General features: G+C 35.7%; 1 protein-coding gene across 1 annotated transcript in view; it reads right to left on the reverse strand.

Annotated features, from left to right (window-relative positions):
• Window positions 1–27,715, reverse strand: part of FeCH (ferrochelatase, mitochondrial) — a 185,490-nt gene that overhangs the window by 67,332 nt on the left and 90,443 nt on the right. The window contains exon 6 of the mRNA XM_090380673.1: window positions 2,240–2,408. Within this exon, the coding sequence (XP_090236799.1) occupies window positions 2,240–2,408 (169 nt within the window). The remainder of the gene's footprint in view (window positions 1–2,239; window positions 2,409–27,715) is intronic.

A 27,715-nucleotide genomic window follows, 5' to 3' on the forward strand; every position in this document is an offset into this window, starting at 1 on the left:
GTCTAACTTCAATCTCACAGAACCAACTTTTCATCTTCCTCGTTAATTCATTCAACTGCCGTTTTCTGGAACAACCTTCCTTCGTACATATTTCCTGAAAATTACAGTCTACAGAAGTTCAAGTCAACAAATATCTTCTTTCGTCTTCTCAACCTCCAACCCAAGAACGGTACTTAGTACTATAGGTTCTAATACCTCTCGTGTTTAGGGTTTTCATACAAAAAAAAAAAAAAAAAGTGTTAGTCCTGAAATATAGCACTTGGCATACTGGAGGTAACTGCCCAGGTGCAAACCACATAAGCAGGGGTTGAGGTGTGATGCCCACATCACATGGAGGAGTGCCATCCCTCAGTGTTACCAGGCAATATTAGGTGGTACATGACTTTCATAAACTGATGCAATATCACCATTTCTCACCTTGGAGGCTTGACGTGATGGAACCCATGTTTAGTTTCCACAGCAAAGCTGTGGCAACCCTCGTCTCTTCCATCATGTAGTATGATTGAAGTTGCGATGGACATCATGATGAGATCCAATCTTCCTTCCTTGATAACACATTTCGAGGATATAGCTCTAAAATGGTGTTAGCAGGCTGGTCACAAGATAGCCCACCAGACTGAATCTATTGGTAATCTCACTGCCTCTACTCTGCCAGATAGTGACTGGAGGGAGTCCGAGTGGTGTGTATGGAGGGGGGGGCTGTCGAGGTTATATTATGTCAAGGAGCTGTGTATATATTATTACCACATGTAGGCCATATCCAAAAATTTCATTACTTCATACAGCATGACCCCCCCCCCCCACAACCTTTCTTTCTACTGAATATGCCATGAATTGTGAAACTAATACAGCAAACTCATCTGTGAAAATATCAAAATCTCCCACACACACTTCCTCGCACATTTCACAAATATATGTGGTCTCAGTTCTAACTTCAATGATGTCCATTTCCACTTAGTCTGCTAAACCCCATGTACTTTTTATGACAGAATCTCAGTTATCAGTTGATTGAACCACTGCTCATCTCAGTTCTCCAAATATTTGCTGTATGATTCCTTTCACTTGTGCTTATCTCCATTCTGATATTCTCTGTTAGAGACTTAGTAATTTGGAATATCCTCTGGCTTAAAATCTCTACCACATTCTCTCAAATTCACCTGTTGCATCTATCATTCCATCAGCTCCACTAATCACTTTGAACTCTTTGACTTTCTCTCTTTGAAACTTGACTTTTTCCAGTTCAACTTTACTTACAGTGAAGATATTTTCTCTGGTGATTTTAATGCTCATAACTCCAGCTAGCTTCCGTTTTCTAGTCATGTGGATCCAGCTGGTCAAGATGCTGAGGCATTTAGAATTACTAATGACCTCACACAGTTTGTTCATTTACCTACCAGACAATCCTAACCATACAGCCAACATGCTTGATCTTTTTTTTTTTTTGCAAACCCTTCTAAGTACACAGCTGAAGTGAGTGGTCCTCTAGGCTCCTCAGATCACAACTTGGTGGTTGTTTGTTTTTTTTGGTTTTTAGGAGCATTAGCAACTAAGACACACACACATCCATCAAATCCTCACAGGAATCCCATCTGGGAAAAGGAAAGCTGGCAGACCAACCCTGAGATGGGAGGATGGTATAAAGAAAAATATTAGTGCAATTTTCAGAGGAGAGGTGAATTGGAGAGAGCTTCACGTAATACGCCATGGAATAATGTAATGATATTACATTTATCTTTATTCAGAAACTATATCATATAAATAAGAACAAATAATATTAGAAACAGCAGCCTTGTTATCCAAAATAATATGTTTCCTGACTTCAAATGCACAGCACTGCAAAAAGAGAGAAATTGAAGTTGAAAACAAAACTCCTGATGATTGCAAAATATCCAATGATGTAGGATGAAACAATAAAATGTTGAGACCTATTAAAATTCAATGGCAAAATTATAAAAGTTATTTTAAAGGAGTGAAGGGGAACACACACACACACACACACACACACACACACACACACACACACACACACACACACACACACACACACACACACACACACACACACACACACAGCAATAGTATGCATAGCCTATCTCCTGATGGGTTATTAACAAACTAAATAATATAATTGCTATAAAAATCAGTGTTTTAGCTTCAGTTTAAGTTATACTTAGTGTAGACCACAAATTTAAACAACTGCATCAATAAAAACTAAATCATTAACTAATCAAATACTTACATCAACAAGTCCAGAATGTGTAGGCCAACGATCAATAAAACTCCATTTAATCTTGGATGACAGTGTTCTATTGGCATAAAATCTGTACATTGCGTTTAAACTGCTTCCTGAAGTACTACAGCTATACTGTGGGTACTGAAGAAATGCAACTGCTCTTTCAACTCCATCACTAAAATATAATACAAAAAAAAAAAAAAAAAGAATTAATAAACTAAAAACATTTTTAACATATTTTAAGTTTGCAAAAAATTTTTTCTCTCCAATTATTAAAAATAAATTTAATTACTTAAAATCTTTGATATTAAGGCCTCTGCTGGATTGCTTGAAGAACTGTGGACCTGGGTACTAATCCTCTAATCTTGTCAGGCTTGAGCATAACACTAAGATGAGCGTAGCACTAAGATTTGCAGCACATATGATACCTACATTGGAATTCCTACGGGTGAATGAGCAAGAAATGTGAAACCATGTCTGCTGTGATACTTTCAGGTCAACATTATAGGGATGATTTCATGATGACTGGAAGCGTGTAAATTTTGTGATGATCATAACTGTATAAATTCTGCTTTACCTTGAATATGGAGAGAGCCCACAAACCATCATCACAACAGCTACCAGTATGGTGGATATATCAAAGTTTAACAAGACTGCATTGAAAAACTATGTGTATCCCACTATACCATACCATCTTGTATTGCTCTGGTGCCATATAATAAAGGCCTGCCAATTCCCAGTCCATATTCCAGAAAAAGCCTTCAGAACTGGATGATAAATACAGCAAACAGGATAATTGGGATTACACCTCAGGAGCTAGTTCAAGTAAAATGTTCCGCTTCCCAAATCAACAAGAATAGGATGACGTAGTGAGATCCTTGTATCTAACTAAATGCAGAGACAGTAATAGTAATTGTAATAGAGGCATGTGATGTAAGAAAGCAAGCGTATCAGCTCATGTAGCATCAGCCAAAAAAAAAAAAAAATTCACACAACCATACCCTCTAAAAGTTTGTCCAGTTCCTCCTTCAATTTATTTAAGCTATCAACTTCCACAACGACAGATGGAAGTTTGTTCCAGCAATTAACCACCCACTAGCTAAAGGCAAATTTCCACACAACTCAATTTGAATTTATTCCCCTTAGGTTCGTAATCTGAGCAAGTGGAAGAATCCCATCAGAATTCAGCATGCTCAACCCAATCAAGGCCTTATACACCTCAATCAGATCACCTTGCAGGTGCCTAGTCTCCAGCCGCTGCAATTTGCAGAATTTAAGCCTCTCTCGATAAGAGGACCCCTTTGTTTCCCTCACCAATCTTGTTGCCCTTCTCTGTACATGCTCAAGCAAATCTATATCCTTCCTAAGATGAGGCCTCCAGACCTGTACACAGTACTCAAGGTGTAGCCTGACCATTGTCTTATATAAAGGGATAATCAACTCCTTTTCCCTACTAGCAAAATTCCTGTATATCATAGACAAAACCCCATGATCTGCTCTTGCAGCCTGTCTGCATTGCTCAGAAAACATCATATCTGACTGCACAATTACTCCCAGTCTTTTTCATTTTATACCACTCTAAGTGCAGTACCACACAGCTGGTACGTTTCTCTGGGATTACTTCCCCATATGTAGTACTTTGCATTTGTCAATGTTAAACTTCAGTTGCCACTTCTCAGCCCATCTGCCCAAATTTTCTAGATCCTGTTGCAGTAGCACACTGCCATTACTGTCATTAACAGCCCTGCCAACCTTTGTATCATCTACACACTTCGACACTAAGCCTGATATACCTTCATCAATATCATTGATAAATATACACAACAGTGGGCCTAACACCGAACTCTGTGAGACTCCACTAATAACATTAGTCCACGAAGAGCAGCATCCATTGATTATCACTCTGTATTCTCCCATTCAACTACCCTTTTATCCATTGCAGCAACTTACCCTTAATACCATTCTGCTCCAATTTATATAGCAGTCTTCCATGTGCAACAGTGTCAAAAGCTTTCCTGAAATCCAAGTATATGATATCAAGATTATTTTTGATATCATATACTTGATATCATATTTTTGATATTATATATCATTTAGATCATGACAACTTGTTTAAAAGAGTGGAATTACTGGATCCCAGTTACAAGACGTCACCATAGAGAAAAATAATCATATCCCATAATATCGGGAAGGAGTGACAGTGCATAGCACACGCTTCTTGATTTGACCGGGGTTCGGGCCTGTCACTACCAAATACAGAGGATGCGGAAAGGTCAGGGAATGACCATTGCATATTCCCGGAGCAATATGGCCTTAGTTGCTAATGCTCCTAAGAACCAAAATAACATCCCATAAGCACATATTTACACTGTTGCAGAATCTGTGTACTATTGTTGATTTGAATGGTCTTTATGAAGAAACTGAAATCACTCACAACCCAGAGTGTGAAGCAACTATATTTCAAGTAAAAGTTTAAAATCTGTATTCTGTCACAATGGGCATATACACCCATTTCTTCCTTTTGCATATTCTATTCATATCAAAGTACGAGTACTTTGAACCTGGAATTGGTGAAACAATTTCTTAAATTACTGGATCCTCAAGGTAACACCTTAAGGCATATAAAATCTGTGTTCAAAACTGTGTGATATTATTATTAGCTGGTGTAAGGAAGCCTGAGGCTTATACTGCACCAGTCAAAAAAAATTCTCAATTGCAGAGAGAGAGAGAGAGAGAGAGAGAGAGAGAGAGAGAGAGAGAGTGAGTGAGTGCGTGTCAGAAGTAAAAGAGAATCACCAAGAAACAAGAAAGAGAAGAATGATGATATCCAGCTCAGAACCCTGGGTGTACTATGCCCATACTCACCAGATGTGAGCCCCTGGGGTTAATAAAAGTGAAAGGCAGCACATTTATTGTTTCACAAGTTAAGCACATATTGGCTTCATAAGACAAAATGACCAATACTGAGAAACATGTCTACAAGTAACTTCACCTTATAGTGAATGGTTTCCTTAGTAACATTACGAGTGAAAAATTGTAGAAAAATAGATAAAGAATGTAATCAAGCTCCATTGCTTGCATCTTGCCTAGATTTTTTCTGATCAAATATGGGTAATGTTAGCATTAATATTTAGCATAAATAGTGGAAATGGCATAAGAAAACAAGAGTATAGCAAGAGAAAAAAAAAAAAAAGCCAACACTTCTTATATCGTCTGTCCATCCCTTCTAACAGTTTGTCTAGTTTTTTCCCTTGAATTTATTCAAATTACCCACCTTTATGCCACCAGATGGGAGAGTTCCAAAAATCAACCACCTGCTGGCTGAAGGCAAATTTCCACACATCTACCCTGCAACCATCCTTCCTCAATTTGAATTTATGTCCCTCATGAGTGTAGTCTGAGCAAGGTGAAGGATTCATTAGCATTAAGCTAACTAAATCGATTCAAAGCCTTGAATAGCACAATCAGATGTCTTACAGGTGCCTTGTCTCCAGGCACTGCAATTTACAGAACTGAAGCCTTACCTTAAGAATACCTTTTTGTTCATCTCACTAAGTTCACTGCTCTTCTCTACAGCCATTCCAATAGATTCATGTCCTTCCCAAAATGAGGCCTCCTGACCAGCGTGCAATACACAAGATGAAGCTTGACCACTGCCCTATAACATGAGATAATCATCTCCTTATCCCTACTATAACAATTCCTGTATATCATTGACAAAACCCCATGAGCTGTCTCTGCAGCTTGTCTGTACTACTCAGAGAACTGCGTATCTGACTATACAATTACCTCAAGGTCTTCTTCATTCACCACTTCCATGAGTGTGGTGTCACATAACTGTTATGTTAATCTGGGATTGTTGCTACCTTTACCTATATGACATACCTTACATTTTTTAATCTTCAACTGCCACTTGTCAACCCATCTGTCTATTTATGGTCTAGATTTTGTTGCAGTAGCATACCTTGATTACTATCATTAACCACCCTGCAGACCTTTATATCATCTGCAACTTTAGACATTAAGCCTGATATGCCTTCATCAATATTATTAATAATTACAGAAAACAACAATGGGCCTAGGCCTGAAATCTGGGAAACTACTAATATTAGTAGTCTCCCTATTAATAATATTAGTAGTAACCCATAAAACCTAAATTCTGGAGAAGGTACATAGATGATATTATAGCTATCTGGAACCATGGAAAAGAAAACCTACAAAAATTCCTTAAAGCTCTCAACAACCACCATCATAAAATCAAATTCAAAATGGAAATAGAAGATAACAATCAACTTCCTTTCCTACACATCCTATTCACAAGAAAACCCCCTGCAGCTACTTACAGAATGTAGGAAGGCTACAGATGCTGGGATCATTCTAAATTACAAATCCTGCCATTCTTTCTCAACAAAAATCAGCTTTCTTAAGTCCTTTATCCTAAGAACTTACAGAATCTGTACAGAATACATTTCATTATGAAGAACGGATTTCCTCTTCACATTATTAACAAAGCTATAGATGACATCTCCAAGACCATCACACAACCCCAACCCAGCACGACAGAAGAAACCCCATATGCATACCCTACGTACCTACAGTCAGCACTAAAATAGCAAAAGAAGCTAGGAAATTTGGTATCTCCACCTTTTTCAAGAGTTCGGTATCCATCAAGCAGATCTTAAAACAACACCCCAATAACCCCTACAAACCTAGAGCTCCTATCTATAAAATAGACTGTAGGTGTGGGAGTACATACATAGGAGAATCATATAGAAGACTAAATTTCAGAATCCAAGGACACAAAAAAGATGTACAACATGGAAGAGTCCTAAAGTTGGACAACAACCCTTTATGCTTTCCAATGTGGTGACACTTGGGATTTCAATATCACCAGAATCCTTTCTACTGACAACCAATACAACAGGATGAAATTTAAAGAAGCCTTCTTCATAAATATGTATGGAGGCTCAGCAATCAACAGAAAACAGGGAGTTGACTTCAATCCACAAGATTTCCACTGTTTTGATAAGAAAATTGAAGAAATGAAAATGAACAAAGAAAAGAAAATAGTCCACATATCTGGAGGAGCAGCCCACATACAACCCCGTCCAGACCCAGCCTGCACACACACCAACCTGATGTTCGGAGTGGGAGCAAAGATCACTCACCACTACACAAGAACCACAGGATCCATGATAAAAAAACTTAGCAACATTTCACTGGCTAATGTTCCTATTCCCTTACCTATAAATTAACTGCTGGCAGCACCCACTTGCCTGTTTGCCCTTCTGGTTTCTGGAAGCATCAGCAAGAGGAGTCTGTCAATAAGTAAGAAAGTAATCTTTATGTATTCGATTTTACTTATTTTAATTGAGTGTGTGTGTGTGTTGGGTGGGGATTTATTTGGCACATCAGCATCTATGGCCATAGTGCTCCAGTGTGTATATATTGGTGTATTGAATGTCATGCAGCACCAGGGGTTCTCCCCCATCTCCGCGTTGCTTTCATTGTGGGTGTACCAGTTTGCTGGGAATACCAGAGGTTTAAAAATGTGCGGGTGTTGTACACGTGTAATGTCGTGTACCGTTGTTCATCTGGTCATTTAACTGCTGGACCCCTGCTGGAGCCCAACATTGCCCCACCTTCGCCCCGTGGAGGCAGATCAGGAACCCAGTAGACTTAGTTACTCTGGCAGGTCCTGCCGCTTAGTTTTCTGAGATTTCGGCGGCTAGGACCTAAAAAAAAAAAAAAAAAAATCATAATATGTATGTGTATATACTCATTTCGCTTGTCTGCATACAGCATACGTTGTATGCCCATACACACCGCTGGGGGGTTTGATATTACGTAGGTGGATAGGCCGAGCGAGACTGGGCGAAGATTATTTTGAGTGTTGTTAAGTTTAGTGTGTGGGGGGGTTTGCGTTGTATATAGAGCAGGAGGGCAGACAGAAGACTGGGGGTAAAGATAGAAGTATGGGAGCGATAGAGGAGGTGCTCCCCAGTTGGTCAGTGAGGCATGCCCATGCCTCACCAGAGAGGAAAAAAAAAGGGAAATTCGGCGGGTCCTCCCCCGCCAAATTTCCCTTTTGAAAGGAATCGAGTCAGGTGCTCGATTCTGATCACCAACGAGGCTTGATGGCAGCAAAGCTGCATGGTTCAGGTCCGTGTGTCCCTTTTGCAGGTTCAGGTTGCAGTCAGTCACAGAGTTGTAGACCATGTCCTTTTATTCTCGTTGGAGGTATGAAATTTGTTGTGGGAATAGTAGCTTGTCCCATTTTATATTGTCGTTATGTTGCTTGTTCCATTCTTAGTTGCCTTTTGTTACTTGTTCCTCCTCTACCGTTTTGGTCTGCGGATCTTTTTGCATTTGTCACTCCATTTAGTTTCCAGTTGTGTTGTTATTTGCATGTTGGGCCAGTGTGGCTCGGCATCTGTTAAACAGTTTCTGTGCAAATTCAATGAATGCCATATATGGTTGTTTATTGTCCAGGATGAACTGCTTCTGGTCCTTGGGTGAATGTTGTTGTGTGTGTGTGTGGACAGCAGCTAATGCACCAATAAACACACACACACACACACACACACACACACACACACACACACACACACACACACACACACACACACACACACACACACACACACACACACACACACACACACACACACACACACACACGTTTATTGGCGCATTAGCTGCTATGGCTATATAGTGCACCTTGTTTTATTGTAATGGTAAATCAAACTTAATTCTTTAGACCTATAATTCACAATCAATTAACTTATTGGAATTATAATATTAATTGTAATTGTAAGTATTGGCAATTGTTGTGATATTGTAATATATTCAATTGTAACCTTTTTATTTTTCTGTCACCCAACAGCATGGTCTGATGATGGGTATCGATAAGATGCTTGAAAAGTCACATTAAATTGTACAGTGGTTTAGGCAATTAGCTTAATAAACTATATTTATTTCATGTGGTATACGAGTGGTACTAATTATAGTAATAATCTTAATGAAAAACCACCACATAACATCCTTCCCTAACTATAATAAACAAAAGCACTTTCCTTTGCCCTTAACAGAACAGCAAGCTCCCGTTATAACGCAGTTCACTTTACGCTGATTCGCTGTAATGCTGTTCATAGATTATAACCCGTATCTGACTATAACGCTGTCACAGATCACTATAACACTCTTTTACAGATTGCATTTTTGGCATATTTAACGAAATCGTTTCATTTGTTGGAGTCGATAGCTTGAAAATGAATACCAAAACAGCATTAAAATGTTTCCCACGCTCAGTGAAATTTTCTCACACGCTAATTTAATTGCAGTACAGTGACTTGTTACGTAGTTCCGAGATCAACATTTTAAAAAATGACCAAGTATATTGCTTGTAATATTTGCATTATATGCATTTATCCAAAGTCTAGTCATCACTCAGTACCGTATTAGACATCGTGCGAAACGGACAGTTTACTTGAACATTGTATCATGATTAATGCAACCAACATAGTTACATTTTTGAAGCGTAAATAATGGCCGATAAGAATGAAAAAGCAACAACGTCCGAGTGCAGTAAGAAGACTATAAATGTAAGAAAAAGACTGAATTTGAAAATTAAATTAGACGTTTAGAAGCGAATCGATTCCGGTCAAAGACAAGCGGATGTGTGCCATAATTTAGGACTTGCAAGTTTAACTGTAAGAACAATTATAAAAAAATAAAGAAATAATTTTAGCAGCGGGAAAGATAGCTGTTCCACTGCTAGCAACTAGGGCTAGGCTGGCTATTAGGATTGAAATGGAAAGACGAACTAATTTTATTGAAGATAATATCCAATGCAAAATTCAGTTAAGTTAAATATTATTAAAAAAAAGAGAGAGAGAGAGAGAGAGAGATTAGCCAATATTATGATCTAAAGAAAACTCACCTAAAAAAAAAAAAAAAAAAAATGTGGAACCATTTAAAACTAGTATCATCATCATCAGCCATTTTCAATCCACTGCAGGATGAAGGCCTCTCCAGCAACTTTCCAGTTCCTTCTGTTTTGAGCACTGGCCATCCATTTACTACTCAAAAACTCATGAATTTCATCTATCCATCTCCGCCTTTGTCTTCCAGGTTTTCTTCTAGCCCCTCTTGGGTACCATTCTGTTATTTTCTTAGTCCATCTGTCATCATGTCTTCGAGCTATGTGTCCTGCCCAAGACCATTTTAGTTCTTTAGTTTTGATAAGAATGTCCTTTACTTGAGTTTGCTGCCTAATCCATGTGTTTCTCTTCTTATCTAACAGTCTGATTCCCAATATAATTCGTTCCATTCTTCGCTGTGTAGTTCTTAGCTTCTCTTCCATTCTTTTGGTGAGTGCCCAAGTTTCACTTCCATAAGTCATGGTGGGGAGTATACATTGATTCATTATTTTACGTTTCAGACAAACTGGGAATATTGCTCTTCAGTATGTGGCTATATTTCCTGAATGCTATCCATCCAAAATTTATTCTTCTCTTGACTTCCAGCCATTTATCATTATTACAGCTAATAACTTGTCCCAGATAAGTATATGACTCCACCTTTTCAATTACTGCTCCTTCAATCATTATTTCCCTTTCCATGGCATACTTGTTCATCATTACTTTTGTTTTAGCCATATTCATCTTTAGTCCAAAATCCTTACTAACTGTGCATAACTGATTAAGATTTTCCTCTAATTCTTTGGGATCGTGGCTTATGACCACAATGTCATCTGCAAATCGTAAATGGTTTAGGTACTCTCTGTTCACATTGACTCCTTTCTGCGACCAGTCTAATCTTCTGAAAGCTTCCTCAAGGGCAGCAGTAAACAGCTTCGGAGATATTGTGTCTCCTTGTCGAACTCCTTTCTCGATTTTAAATTTGCTACTGTCTTTGTCTAGTCTAATAAAGGATGTAGCACTCTCATATATTTTCTTCAAAATCATAATATATGGAGTATCTATGCCTTGTCTTTCCAGTGCCCGAAATATTGCCTTATGCTGTATGGAGTCAAATGCCTTTTTTTAAAACTAGTAAGGGCTGGTTAAATAGATTTAAAATCCAGGGAGAAGCCTCAAGTGCAGATTAAGGAACCGAAACTTTCAAAAAAGAACTTATTAAAATTATTGAAGAGGGGTATTATATGTTATACTTCTCAATAAGTTTTTAACATAGATGAAGCAGGACTTTTGTGGAAACGAATGCCTAAAAGAAGTTTCATATTGAAAGAAGAAAAAAACATGCCAGGTTTCAAAGCGGCGAAGGATCGGTTGACTTTATTGTTGGGTGGTAACGCTGCGGGGGATTTAAAATCAATACCCCTTTTAGTTTATTTGGAAGAGGGCCAAAGTTCAACCAAAAATCGACACATTTTTCTTGATTAAATTCATCAATTAAATTAAATCAATTTAGATCAATTAAATTGATTTAATTTAATTGATGAATTTAATCAATGTAGTTAATTAGATACATATGTAATGTGGAATATTTTATATGTACAAATATTTTGACGGATATTTGGTCATCTTTTCACTACTGTTTATTATTGATTAGGAAATATCCTATGGCACCGACCACAACTCACAAATACATATGTTACCTTATGGGAATGCAGCGCTCGCCTAGCATGGATTCACTTAGCACTGTTTTTACAGAACGAATTATCAGCGTTAAGCGGGGGTCACCTGTAGTTGCATCTTTAAGTAATACAATATGACCACAGGCATCTAGCGGGTCTTTCTTTTATCTGCAAATTCGAAATGCATGAAGGGTTGCTGCTGACAGATCAACAGTATTCCTTTCTCTTGTTGCCTCTCTAACATGATGGTGCAGAAAACAATCGTCCAATAAATCCACAAAGTTTAGCTATAGCATGAGTGACCAGTCCACAGGGTCCAGTCAATATATGAAAAGTTAAAGTCCCTCAATATAAGACATTCTGATTTATTGCCCCACTCTATATGTCTGTACATTTGTTCATTATACTCATCACAATCATTACGACTATAACACAATCCTACTCTCATTTTTGTTTTCCTAGTGCTTATGTCACACCAGACTGACTCAACATTGCCTTGGCCACCTTGTCTACTGGATGCACTACCTTACCTTTTATTTTATGTAATTCTTAGCTAAGAGTATAACCTCTGCTCCTCCTGTACTGTATATCCTTTCTGTACACACTTCTCATATTCAAAATTCTGAATCCTTTATAACTGAGTAACATCATATCTCTGATAACACCACGTCTACATTTGATAACTTGACCAGTAGTAATTCAAATTCATCAAATTTATTTACTATGCATTAGTATACATCAGCGATTCCCAACCTTTTTTGACTCGCGAACCCCTTTCAATGTAAAAAATTTTTTAGCAAACCCCTTTCAACATAATATATATATATATATATTTTTTTTTTTATCGCAAACCGCTTTCAACATAATATTTTTAAAGCGAACCACTAAAGCCTATATTCTCTGAAATCGTATAATATTTCTGAATTTTTATTATAAAACATTTCCAGTACTACACTGGCGTGCAAAACTTAAGGATAAACACTATTTCTAAAGGTTACAACCACAAAATCTTTACTTAAGGTACTCTTTACTGATGAGAGTAGATTCAGTCTCAGTAGTGATTCTGGACGTCAGCTAATCTGGCGAGAGGTTGGCACACGGTATCGCCCAGCAAACATCACTGAAAGGGATTGATATGGCGGTCGAGGTGTTCTCATCTGGGGAGGCGTTATCTTGGATAGACGTATACAACTCCACATAATGGAAGGCAGTACTGTAACTGGTGCATGCTACTGAATGAGGTAATCCTTCCCCATGTGCATCTGTTCCAAGGTCCCATTGGCCTCAAGTTCATTTTTATGGATGATAATGCCACAACCCATTGCACTGCAGCTGTTGATATGCTTTTGGAAAATGATGACATTGTTCATATGGATTGGCCTGCCTGTTCCACCGATCTAAATCCCATCTAACACATATGGGACGCTCTGGGGAGATGCCTAGTAGCATGTCCACATCCACCAGAAAATGCTCACCAGCTGAAGATGGTGCTGACAGAGGAATGGACGATATTGCCGCAAGAACTTATCAACAATATTGTTCTAAGTATGGGCAGGCGGTGCAAACCCTGCATCAACATTAGGGGGTGGCCATATCTACTGAGGACCATCTCTTCCCTTTGCTCCTTCTTTGGCAGTGAGGCATCTGTATCATGGCAGCCAGTGCTATGTTGTCATTTTTGAATAAAGTCCCTCTGTACCGTTTTTTTTTTCCATTGTTGTGTCGGTGTTGTTTCCTTCATCATTTCTGCACCTCATGAGGTTCCATTGGTATGCTTTTCCCATATCCAGGCCAGTCCTATGAGAAGCTACAGGTGAAAACTTTAATGGGTCTTAAATTTTGCACACCAGTGTACGTTTTTATAAGCGACATAGCGTAATAAAAAACAATTATTATTAAGCATCATTTATACTTTGTAAAGCAGTTTTATTAATCAGTCCAAACTAGATTTCAAACAGGCTAAGAGCAGAAAACTCGCTTCTTGTCCAGTGGTAGCCGACCATTTTGGTCCCTTGCCAAAACAATTGGCTGCAATTTTTGCCCATCTCTGTTCGCACTTCTGTCAAAACTGATTGGTTCTGTTGCCACATCAGCCAAAAATAAAGCTGACCTGCTAACATCCTATTTTTTTCCAAGTCATGTATTGATGATCTCAGTAAATCACTTCAAACCATTCCCAGTACACTCCATTCAATGCCTCTTGTGGTCTTCCGTCAAAAGGATGTCAGAAGGTTTTTGATGAATCTGATGCTAAGAAAGGTCCAGGTCCTGATGGTATTTCTCCACTTGTTCTCAAAACCTGACCTCCTGAACTTATTTCTGTTCTTTGCTGCTTTTTTTCACTTCCTTATTCCAAATGTGTTTTTCCTACTGCTTGGAAATTTGCTCATATCCAGACAGTTCCTAACAAGGGTAACAAATCCCTCCCATCCAATTATCGTCCCATTGCAATTACTTCTACTTTTTCTAAGTAATGGAGAAATCAATTAACCACCAACTCTTAAACTATCTAGAAACATTCCGTCTGATCAACGATCACCAGTATGGGTTCCGTTAGTGTCGATCCACTGGTGATATTCTCGCTTATGTTACCCATTTATGGACAAATTCAATGGAAAAGTTATGTGAAACGCAAGCAGCTGCTCTTGACATTTCAAAGGCTTTTGATCATGTTTGGCATAAAGGTCTTCTGAATAAGCTTGCATCTTATGGTTTGACAATTTTTTTTGTAATTGGGTATCCAATTTTATCTCTGACCGCTCACTGGTTTATGGTAGACAGCTCTCTGTTTTCTAACTTCTCCACTAATGCTGGTGTTCCCCAAGATTCAGTTTTCTCCTACTCTTTTCCTCTTGTATATTAATGATTTTCTTCCTTTGACTGGAAATCGTATCCACTGTTTTGCTCACGACAGCAGATTGCATTCCACCTTCTAGTTTGGGAAACCTTTCCCTGCTCAAACTGCTTCAACTTCTCGAATATCCGCTACCAATTCCTTAAATGCCAATCTCCAGGTAATTCTCCAGTGGGGCAAAGATAACTTAATTTCAACCCTTCTAAAACTCAGTCCTGTCTTATATCTCGCAAAAAGGATTCTTCTGCTCCTATGTTTATCTTCGATGACACTCTGAGTTCTAGGCAAGATCTTGGAGATTACCCTGACTTCTAATCTCTCTTGAAATAAAGCACATTACAAATATTGCTTCCTCTAAAAAACTTGGTTTTCTCTTTTTCTCTTGGCATTACTTTTCTTCCAAACTGTTGTTGACTCTGTAGACATCGCATATCCGGCCTATCATGGAATATTGTTCTCACATCTGGGGCGTTGACCCCAAAACCTCTCTCAGGTTTCTGGATTCCATTCAAAAGAGGGCAGGGCAGTTATGTTAATTAATGTCTCATTTCTAACCAAAAAAAAAAAAAAAAAAAAAAAAAAAACCAAATTATGATATTAGGGTCACCCTTAAATGATTACATCTACCCATATATTTAAGGTGTTTGAGAATGACTAACTCAGCCACTGAGTGAAAATAGCCCATTAAAATTCCTCGCGTCATCGATGGGATTCGAATCTGGTGTGGGAAGGACGGTGATGATACTACTGTGCTACTGCACAACAGTCTCCCAACTCTGTCTCAGACCTTTCTATAGATACTTCCACGGGCACTGTTCTTCTGAATTGGCTTCTATAAATCCCGCTCTCTCTCTCTTTCAAAGCAATCCAAACACGTGCTGCAACCAGTCAACATCCTTTTACTGTCTATGTTAAAACTCACTGAACCAACTTTTCTTCTTCCTCATTTATTCATTCAGTTGCCGTTTTCTGAAACAACCCCCCCTTCTTATGTATTTCCTGAAAATTACAATCAAGAGAAGTTCAAGTCTAATGTCAACAAGTATCTTCTTTCATCTTTTCAACCTTCAACCCATGCACAATACTAAGTACTATAGCAGAGGTTCCCAAACTTTCTCGGTTCACAGCACCCTTAGTGTCCCAGTAATTTTTTCACGGCACCCCTAGACCAAAAGAAACACCTAACACAGTGGTTTTCAACCTTTTAATATATACCTATATAATAATTTTACTCTTTATATAGAGGTACTAAATAAATATTGATTATAGATCACTACAAAATTAAAAAGATATGGTACAATGGATACCGTACACCTTTTTATAATGAAATAAATATACAAATTTAAAAAATAATAAATAATAATAAATTTAAGTAACTTAAACCTAAATTACACGGCATCCCAAGAATATTGCTGCGGCACCCCGGTTGAAAACCACTGTACTATAGGTTCTAAAAAAAAAAAGTACCTAAAAAAAAAAATTAGTATGGAAAACATTTTTTTTTCTTTTTTCCCCTTATAAATAAACTAATTATAAAGAATTGTGGGAGATGTGGTTTCTTTCTTTGGCAATTCTTTACTTTTTATTTTACTTTGTTTATTATTAGTTATATTTTGTAGTTTACAATAATACCTATGTAAATTTAAGCAGACGCCATTATAGAATTTTTAGTGCGAACCCCCTGGAGCCCTTTCGCAAACCACCAGTTGGGAACCTCTGGTATACATGCAACTAGATATGCAGCTGTCTTCAATCTTAGTAACCCTAACAGAGTCCATGTATTTGCTTGTGCAATGAGAAGCTCCCATCAGGCCTTGAAATCTGCCACCCCTTGCTTTCCAGGCTGCTGCATGTTCCAATAGAAGCAGTGCAATTATCACTTACATTTCTGCTTGCAGCCGTTGTTACACTGTGTTTTCTTGTAGCTAGTAGTTTTCCTGACACACCTAATACTTGATAGCATCAGGAAGTATTTTTGCACTTCCCTTCTATTTAGTATTAGTATTAGTAGTGGCCGCATGGTGCCAGAAAGCCTATGGCTTATGCTGCACCGGCCAAAAAAAAAAAAAAAAAAAACCGAATAAAACAATAATTAAAAATAATAATAATAAATAAAATAAAAAAAGATGAGCTACTTGAGTCCCTGACAAGCTCCCAGTTAGATTTGTTTCTAGGGCAAACACCCATTTCTTCAGTGACTCAAATTCTAGTAATGCACCATTTTAATTTGAGATTGGTACACACCTTATATCATATACAAAGAAAATAATCATCAGTTGAGCTTGGTTTGTCTACTAGACTGACCTTGAATAAATGCCACAGGCTATAGAAGTGACAAACTCATGATACACACCAGAAATGGCCTGCAGGCATTTCCATATGTGTCATGAAGTCCTTAGACTTGTATTGAACTTATTGAAAGTGGATCTTGTAACAACCATTATTTAGGCAAAATTAGAACTTAAGAAAAATTTAAATTTACAATATATTACAGAATTTAAATTATTATCATCATTATTAGCCATAAGGTGCAAGAAAGCTTGAGGCTTTTGCTGCACCAGGAAAAAAAAAAAAAAAAAAAAAAAAAAATTCTGAGTTAACCCGAGAGAGAGAGAGAGAGAGAGAGAGAGAGAGAAGGGAATCACCAAGAAAGAGAAGAATGATGATATCTAGCTCAGGACCCTGGGTGTGCCAAGCCCATACTCACCAGATGTGAGCCCCTGGGGTATTACAGAGTATTACAGAAATTAAACTGTTAACAAAACTTTATCCACTACAGAAGTTAAAATTAAGCTACCAAAGTTACCAGAAAGAATTTAACTTAGGAGAAATACTTTAGAAAAGTTAAGGATTAAATTTACAAAATATAATAGAAATTACTGCAATAAAATATACAAAATTACAGAAATAAGATTTAAAAATTACAAAAATTAAATTTAAACAAGAAATTTGTCTGCCAGACATTTGATGTTAATCTCCTTCAGTTAAGCTGCCAGAGCCAAATTAAAACATTAAAATAATTTTTTTTATCTCAATGCTTCAAAAATTAAATCTAGAATCTCTGAGGCTGATTTCTTTAGCTTATCACCAAAATTTCAAGGATACTTGTTCAAAAAGCAACATTAAAAAAAAAATAATAATAATAAAAAATTATCATTAATAACAGATAAAAATAAATCTTTGCACATATCAATGCCACCTTATTGTACAAAATTCTAGACATTTTTTAGTTAGAAATAAATTAAAAAGTTTTCTTTATTTGATGTTCAGATATTTTTAAGAAATTCAGTCTTGGAATTTTTTTATCCTACCTGTAAAAAATTTGATCATTTTAAAATCAAACTAGAATAATAAACTATTGAAATTTTGTTGATGAAAATGGTTATCCATTATTGACACAATACAATATGCTGTGAAAATTTACTCTGAGCTTTGAGATATACTCTTGTGAGTTATTCATTTTTGGGCATGAAACATTTGAAAATGCAAATATCACTCAAGGCACCAAATCACATGAAGCTTACAAACAAGAACCTCAAGTTATATACAAAATTATCAGTAAGACAAACGGGTGCCAAGTTTCAATTTTATTTTTTTTTCATAATAATCCATAATAAATTACATAATAAAGTTTTTTTTTTTCTTAATTATGCATACGCTTTTTCAAAAAATAGGGTGTTTCAATTAAAAGCCTACTGGGGTTTATCTCATATATTTTTAGGCTATCTGTTGCCCGCACCTATTTTCTGTCATATTTGAGGTGAAATTTTTTAATTTGATGTTTGAATTGGACTAAGCATTATAATTTCTAAATTTAAATTTTGCCTAAAGAAATTAATTTTCTCAATAGAGAAAGTTGTTCTCCATCCTCAGTGTACCTCTGAAACAAATGTAAACTTAGCTATTTAAAGGGGAAAATAACAATAGTAGTTCTTAGCATGAGGAGATGCAACACAACTACCCTTGCATAATCAAGCTGTTCCACAGCTAAACATGTGTAAATATTTAGCTAAGGAACAAAGAGTGAACACCACATACAACTATTGTTTGTTTGTTTTGTTTTCAAATAAAATTATTTTGTGTTCATTTCAGAGGTACACGAGTGACATTTTTAAACTAAATGAAGTATGGGGAACAACTTTTCCTTTGAGAAAAAAAGCAGTTGATCAGGAAAAATTTTAATTTAAGAATTGTAAAATCTATATGGTAAGACGGAGTAAAATTTTAACATCAAAATTTAAAATTTCAGCTCAAATATGACAAAAGTGTCCAGACAATAAATAGCCTAAATCTAAAAATAAGTGAGACATATCCCAGTGCTTTTTAATTGAAACATCCTATATTTTAGACACAAGTAGGCACCTAAAGAGGTAGAGATTCTCCCCACTTGCTCACTGGGAATTACTATTACAGCCCCTGCTTGTGTATTATCATTGTGAAGCGCAGACATTTTTGAATCAACACTTTCCTAACTAGCAATTTAGACAATGTGGACCAGAGGGATTCCCACTGTGCTCTCTAGACCAGATGCCAAATTTCCTCTTATAAAGCAAAATGAAAAATAAAGTATATACCATAAACCTAGCAAGAATTAAAGAACTCAAACATCACACTGTTGAAAAATGCCACACTACTTCTCTACACGTGTGCCTTTGCATGTTGTTATTTGGTAGCTGCACATTATAGATGTGGATATTAGTACAGTGCAAACTTGATGTAATGTGGGTGTCAGATGACAACTTCAATACCTGCATTACAGATGAGCTGGGCAGTGATCCAACAGTAACAGAGCCTTTTATTCAAGTTTTTTGGAAAGCAGGTGGCATCTCACCAAAGGTACAAACTCACTATCAAACCATGAAGCAAAAATATCATCCATCCAAGCGTTGGAGCTATTTTTATAAATCACAGGTAGAGATTTCAGTTGATGTGCTAAAAACACTGAGGACTTGACTTTTACCGATGCATAATGGCACAATGTGATTTCCAGCCTTGTTTGTGCACAGTAACACAGTAATTCTCTCTCTCTCTCTCTCTCTCTCTCTCTCTCGCTTAGTTTTCATGCCTGCATTTTGGGTGACTTTTTAATATCCAATGACTTGCTGGGGAGAAGTTCATAGTACAGCTGTTTATCTATGAATTCACCATCTTGACTCACATTATGCAGAAATTCTTCTGCTGCTGTAATGTTACTAAACACAGATTTGCACACAAGACTAAACTGGGATACCCTATGATGAACCTTCCATCTCCAAAATCACCCTTCAGAAGCTTTAGATGTGTCATCATCTCAACCAAGTAGTTTATGAAATTTAAGTGCCTGTACTTTCAAAAATATCTCATTTATCGGTACTTCACTACAGTTTTGTAGAAACCACTTGTATAAGCATTGGTCCACATCACTGTTTTCCAAAGACTACTTTTCTATCTTTGGAGGCCTACTTCATCTTTTACAGAGTCTACAAATGAACATAATTTTTTTTGATAATCTTTAATAATCTTTTTGATAATCTTTAACTTTTCTTCAACTGTATTTTTTCTTTTGGTGGCTATTATTTTAGTCCTACTGATTTACTAATTTTGCTGTGTGTTTATTTCTGATGCCCTAGAATTTACCATGCTTTGAGAAAACTAAATCAAATCCAAACTGTCCAGCCTATCATAGTGTTGAAGTCACATGATTTCTCCATAAATCACTTCTCAGTTCACGTATATTTTTGTCTAGTTTAGCTAGTCTATCCTAAGTGTAACTTCTAGTGAAAGAAAGAATGTCACATTCTATTTTTTTTACAAAAACTTACTTTGTAACTAATGTAATGCACTTGAAAAATGGTAGCAGTATTCCCCTCCAGGGATACTGTTTGTAATTAGTGTTCTTGATATATTCTTTTACTGTATCTCTAGCTGAGGGGAGGAACTGGGTATCTAGAGTAATTAATCTCTAATGATTCCTGTTGTTTATAAAAATTACTCTGCAACTGAATACATTGAAGCCAATATACAGATAATTTCCCCTCTTGAAAATACAGTAGATATGAGTACATGCAATATTCACTTTTTCCAGTTTGAAATTGCTAGTTCTTTGAACATACTACTTTTTTCATAATTTGTTTTCGGGAACATGATCATAACCATGGTCTGTCTGAAACCACAATATGAAGAGGAGTGTTATATCAAAGTTGCACTGTACTAGTATCAGCAAATGCAAGGAAGCAAGTTTATATAGCATAAAAAAAAAAAAAAAAAAAAAAAAAATGTACACAATTCATTTCATGTACCCATTTTTTTAAAAATCATATTACCCACTTCCACAATAACAGGTGATACGATAACTGAAATGACAGCTTGAATCTGGCAAGTTATTCAATGAAGGATACTCCCACCCACATGTGGTAAGGCAATCTCCTATATTTACAGCTGGTCTCTCCCACATAAGATGATAAAGGTGGAAGTTTATTCTAACATTAACTCTCTGGTTGAATGCAAATTTTCACAGGCAACCATCCTTTCCAATTCAAATTTATGTTTCATTGAGTGTATCATCTGAGAAAAAGGAAGACTGCCATCAGCAGTTAGTTTATTCAACCAAATTAGAGCTTAAAATACTTCAATCAGGTCTTCTTGCAGCTGCCTGGTTTCCAGATGCAATTTACAGAACTAGTCTTTCTTGCTAAGTGCAACTATTTCAACAGATCTACATCTTTCTGAAAATGAGGCTCCCAAACCTGTATGCATATGCATACTCGAAGTGCAGCCTAGCCACTGCCTTTATACAACAGGATAATCACCTCTTTGTCCCTCCTGGCAAAACTACATGATTGACAGAACCCTATGAGCTACTCTAGCAGGCTATCTATACTGCTCGGAGAACTTCATGTCAGACTGTATAATTATTCTTTGATCTTTTTCATTCTCAAATATCTAGAGTTCGGTGCCACTCAAATTGTATGTTATTCTGGGTCTGATGGTGACCATTTAAACACCAACATTACAGCCTTCAAAATAGAGTGAGTTTCAAATGTTACTGTATGCTAGCTTTCTCTTTGTAAGGAACATATGAAATTGTGGTAGCATTTTTCTGGCCTTCCCTTTATTAATAAATACAGAAATTCTAATAAAAGGCTAAACAACACTGCACTCAATGTAAATTTATAAAGGCAAAAAAACAAAGATCAAGTTTATTGAAAAGCTGGAAAAAACTTTACAGAAAACATTCTAATAATCCAATCAATTAGAGACCAATTTGATGTTTCAAAATCCTTGTGGATACTGTTGTCAAGTCTGGTGGAAGGAAAAGTAAGGTGATTGTAAGAAATGGTTATATGAAAACTGCACTACTTTTAAATTAGAAAAACTGTATGAATTAGGAGAAAAATGATAGTTGTGAAGATACTATGTTATTTTCAATCATGTGATAATTATGAAATTATTACTGTCAAGTCTAAGAAAATAAATTGAATGACAGTTAGTTGCAGCAAACACTATTTTTTTATGAATTAAAGAAATTAAATGAATTAGAAAAGAACACTAGTTGCAAGAAAATTATAATGTTATATATTTATTTAATTAATTAATTAAAACAACTTGTGTGGATCTGGTACAATTGTAATTAATAAAATGATTTCTGAAAAAACCCGTAAAGATTAGAAACATGACCATTAGTAAATGCCCACAGATCCAGTTACATCAAATGCTGTATAGTTTATTTGAATTTCCAGAGAAGCAGAAACTAGAACTTCTGTAACTGGCTGCTCCGTATATATAAAATACAAAAAAATTATTACAGTAATTATTCTATCTGCTAATTCTTGAGATATACAAAAAAATTATAATCAATATAATTTTTTTGCATATCTCAAGAATAACAAGATAAACTTCAATTTCTAGAACACTGTAATAAGGCATTCTAAAATAAATAAATATAAAATAAGTATTTTCAGATAATAATTATAAGTGCATTCCATTCCTGCAAATGGTAACTTCTCTTCATGGACTGATATCACAAGTGAAATCTCACAAGGTTTAGTGTTGGATTCTTACTGTTCCTAACTTTTACACTGTGTAACAACTTTTCAAAAAAGGTTGAATAAATGAAAACCTTTTCAAAAAAAGGTTCTGTTTATCCATTTCTTAGTGTTGCTTGATGTATTCGGGCATGGTCATTCCAAATATGACCTTAGATTTTAAAGAACATCAATGGTCTGCCCAAAAATGAAATAATACTATATCCAATAATGGTATATCAGATTTATTAATAATGTTTAACTTCTCTATATAGAATACAGTATACCAGGCCCTCATTATAACGCGGTTTGCTTTATGCTGATTCTCTATAACGTTGTTCTTATATTATAACTCATATCTGACTATAACGCTGTCACAAATCACTATAATGCTCTTTTAAAGATGCATTTTCAGCATATTTAACGAAATCGTTTGATTTGATGGAGTCGATATCTTGACAATGAATAGCAAAACAGCATTATAACGGTTCCCATGCTGACTTGAGAAATTTTCCCATGCTCAGTGAAAATGATCAAGTATATTGCTTGTAATATTTGCATTATATGCATTTATCCGAAGTCTAGTCATCACTCAGTACAGTATTACATATCATGTGTAATGGACAGTTTACTCGAACATTGTATCATAATTAAAGCAACCAACGCAGTTACATTTTCGAAGAGTTAATTATGGCGGATAAGAATGAAAAAGCAACAAAGTCTGGATGCAGTACGAAGACTATAAATGTAAGAAAGAGATTGAATCTGAAAATTAAATTAGATATTTTGAAGAGAATTGATTCCGGTCAGCGACAAGTGGAATGTGTGCCATATTTAGGACTGGCAGGTTTAACTGCAAGAACAAATTATAAAAATAAAGAATTAATTTTTAGCAGCGGGGAAAGACAGCTGTTCCACTGCAAGCAACTAGGACTAGACCGGCTATTAGGATTGAAATGGAGAGACTAATTTTATTGAAGATAATATCCAATGCAGAATTCAGTTAGGTTAAATATTATATAAAATAAAAAAAAATATATTATATAAAAAAAAAAAAAAAAAAGGGTGAGAGAGAGATTAGCTACATGATTATCTGAAGAAAACTCGCAAAAAAAAAAAAAAAAAAAAATTGGAACCAGTTAAAACTAGTAAGAGCTGGCTGAATAGTCCAGGGAGAAGTCGGAAGTGCAGATCAAGGAGCCGAAACTTTCAAAAAAGAACGTGTTAAAATTATTGAAGAGGGGCATTATGTGTTATACGTCTCAACAAGTTTTTAACATAGATGAAGCAGGACATTTTTGGAAACAAATGCCTAAAATAATTTTCATATTGAAAGAAGAAAAAAACATGCCAGGTTTCAAAGAGGCGAAGGATTGGTTGACTTTATTGTTGGGTGGTAACACTGCAGGGGATTTAAAATTAAAACCCTTTTTAGTTTACCAGTAAGAGGGCCAAAGTACAACCCAAAATTGACACATTTTTCATGATTAAATTCATCAATTAAAATCAATTTAGATAAATTAAATTCATGTTTTAATTGGAATTAAGTTTAATTTTGATACATAAGTAGTTACATATGTATATACGTTTTTGTACATATAAAATATTCTGCATTACATACATATAAAATTGCATTACATTCTGCATTACATACATCAGAGCTGTAATGCTCAATACGTTCTACGTTGATATTAATATTTATAAAATAATAAGAGGAGTTTACCTCAATATAGTACATAGAATACTTCCGTATGAAATTAAAACAAAAAAAAATCGAAAAACTTACATTAGAGTAAAAAATAATTAAAAACCAATTTAATACAATTAAAAATATTTTAAAAGAATCAAAACGACATTCCTTCCTGAAGTTAACGCTTTTCGACCATATGTCATGATCACAAGAATGAAAATTACTGAATAGGTTTGAACATGAAACCTAAATAGTGATTATTTGTCTTCGTGCATGCGCGTAAAGGTCCACGCATCGGAGATCAAATATGGCCGCCGAACATTAACAGAATTCTTGTGTAATTTAATTTCTATGGTTTCTACAATTAATAGTCGTGTATAGTTATGTTGGACATTAAGTATTTTGGCCTCGTTAAATAAAAAAGTATGTTTTTCGTTAATGGCATGAAAGGCTAATTCTGACGCTACTGAACGAGAAACACTAACTGAGGCTTCATGTTGATTTACACGAATATTCAGAGAAAAACGCGTAGAACCTTGGTAAGACGAGTCGCAATCACCGCAAGAAATGTTGTATACCAGATCATTAATTTGTGTTGCGAACGCGGAAAGAACAGAGTGATTGATGAGTATAGTGTGTAATTTCCGTATTGGCCTGGCCACAATTTTAAATTCGGTATCTTTAAAGAATCTATTAAGCTGTTTGTGCCACTGGTCAACATATGGGACAGAAATAAAGTATTTTTTGATATTACTATTGTTGGTAGGTGCAGTATTTTGTATCCTATCCTTAGCTTGTACCCTAATTTGGTTTATTGTGGCAAGGGGATAACCCCTGTTTAAGAACCTGCTAGTTAATTCCGTCGTTGAATATTTACAGGCATTTAGAAATTGATTAAAGATAGATCTTTTGTAGGTGAACGGGTGGTAACTAATATAATGTAGAAGAATACTGGTGTTTGTAGGTTTTCAATAGATTCTAAATTGGATTTTATTCAAGTCCCAAGAAATTTAGAAAGCGTGAAATTTAGAAAGTTTAATGACTTTGTATCTGTATCCTCCCTTTCCAATGTAAATTTGAGTCTAGAATGAATATTATTAAACAAATGTAAAATGCCTTGGACAGTACTACTATCAGTAATAACTAGAACATCGTCTAAATACCTCCCATAGTATGTGATAGAGGGTCGAAAAGGTGCAAATGTATATGCTCAATCATTGAGAGATAGATCTCTGACATTAAGCCGCTCAGGCTCAAACCCACTGGCAATCCAAAAATTTGTTTGTACACCTTGTCTGGAAAGGTGATATAATTGGCCTCAACTAGCAGTTTAATTAAGTGAAAAATTTCCTTAATAGGTAGCTTCGTATAATTAATCGGTATCGAGTTATTATTTAATATTTCCCAAATAATATCTAATGTGTATTCAACGTTTACATTCGTATATAACGAGGTAACGTCTAGTGAGAATAAATTGTCATTGTCGCCAAGTCTACAGTCTTTAAGATTATTAAATAAGGTATCGTAGTTCTTAATCCCAAATTGTATTACCTGTCTAAAGGGTTTTAAAAATGCTATATACATGTGTGGCTAAGAATGAAAATGCCAAGTTCCTGTAGGAAACAATAGGTTGAATAGGAAATCCAGTCTTGTGTAATTTTATCTGATCGAAAAGTGTAGGAATACTGTATGTTCTGGCCTTCAATTCCTTTAACTGAGCCACAGCAATGTAGTCGTTTTTTCGATACGTGGTTAATGTTTTATTGTATTGATTGACCAAATTGGTAAACAGTGCCGGGTCTACTTCAAGATAAGTGGAGGTATCAGAAACAACTGAATCTAACTTATTAATATAATCAGGTTTATGTAGTATTACCACTGTATCTCCTTTATTTGCCCTCTGTATAATAGTGTCCTTATTTTCCCCGAAGTTCTCGTAAAGCTGAACTGTCATGTGTATTTAATTTAGGAAGTCGCGTTTCTTTTATGTTATTCACTACTTGATTATTTGAATCAAGTTACTTGATCGTTTTGAATATTTTCGTTAGATTCTTTTTAATATTTTTAATTATGTTAAATTGATTTTTAATTGTGTTAAATTGGTTTTTAATTATTTTTTACTCTAATGTATGTTTTTCAATTTTTTCGTTTTAATTTCTGGAGAATATCATACGGAAGTGTTCTACGTACTATATTGAGGTAAACTCCTCTTATTATTATTTTATAAATACATATGTAATGCAGAATATTTTATATGTACAAATATTTGAATATTAAATATTTTGACCGGCATTTGTGCATCTTTTCACCACCGTTTATTATTGATTAGGAAATATCTTATGGCACCGACCGCAACTGACAAATACATATGTTACCTCATGGGAAATCAGAGCTCGCTTAGCACTGATTCATTTAATGCTCTGTTTTTCTGGAACAAATTATCAGCGTTAAGTGGGGGTCACCTGTATTAATCTCTGTTTTAAGTAAACAACAAGGTGGGGGGGGGAAATCATAAAATCAAAAAGTAGAAATACTCCAAAAAAATTTCTTTAAAAGTGTACATTTGAATGTCTATGTCTTTTGGAGTCTGTGTGATCATTCCAAACCAAGAACCAAATATAGTCACCCTCTTAAATTTGCTTCGTCCCACTTTCTTTAGTACCTCTTCTGCATTCATTTTTAAATCTGGTGGAATATCTCCCCATTCTTCACTAACATCTTGGTGATACTTGGTGGTATTTTACATAGTTTTATAAAAGCATAGCTAGTGTTAGATGTGTTTTTGTTAGGCCTATAAATATCTACAAATACAAACATTTTTATAAAGGAACCTTATAGCACATAACATAATCTAGTAGTATAGTTTGTAATTATGTAGTTTATACTGCGTCAAATAAGTGGAATTGGTCTGGCATTATTCTTTTCAACTTCTTAGTTTTGTAAGTCGTTTTAAATTAAATTTAGACTAAAATCATGCCTCAGACTAGAGCAGCAAAGCAAAGGGCTGAAAGCAGTGGGAATGCTTTGGTTTGGGAGGTTACTTCCGAGGGCAGTTCTCATCAGAATCATATGACACGTTGCTTGTGCACTTTCTATGGAGCTATCTTTAGCAGGACTTAATACAGCCATAGGGGGGATGCCTTTGTGTATAAGATTCACTTGTTATAAATTAATCATGTTTTAACTATTACCAGTGTTAGAGAGTTTCCAACCATTAACTCCTCGTACACCATTTCCAGATACACACAGATGTTTAGTTTCAGCTTCTTGCTTTTTCCATAGAAATTCCCACTAACACTGTTCTTCTGAATTGCCATCTGTCAATTCAGAAGAA

Source organism: Mastigoproctus giganteus, chromosome 9, assembly GCF_048544385.1.
Source record: "Mastigoproctus giganteus isolate SK-2022 chromosome 9, ASM4854438v1, whole genome shotgun sequence".
Lineage (NCBI taxonomy): Eukaryota > Metazoa > Arthropoda > Arachnida > Uropygi > Thelyphonidae > Mastigoproctus > Mastigoproctus giganteus.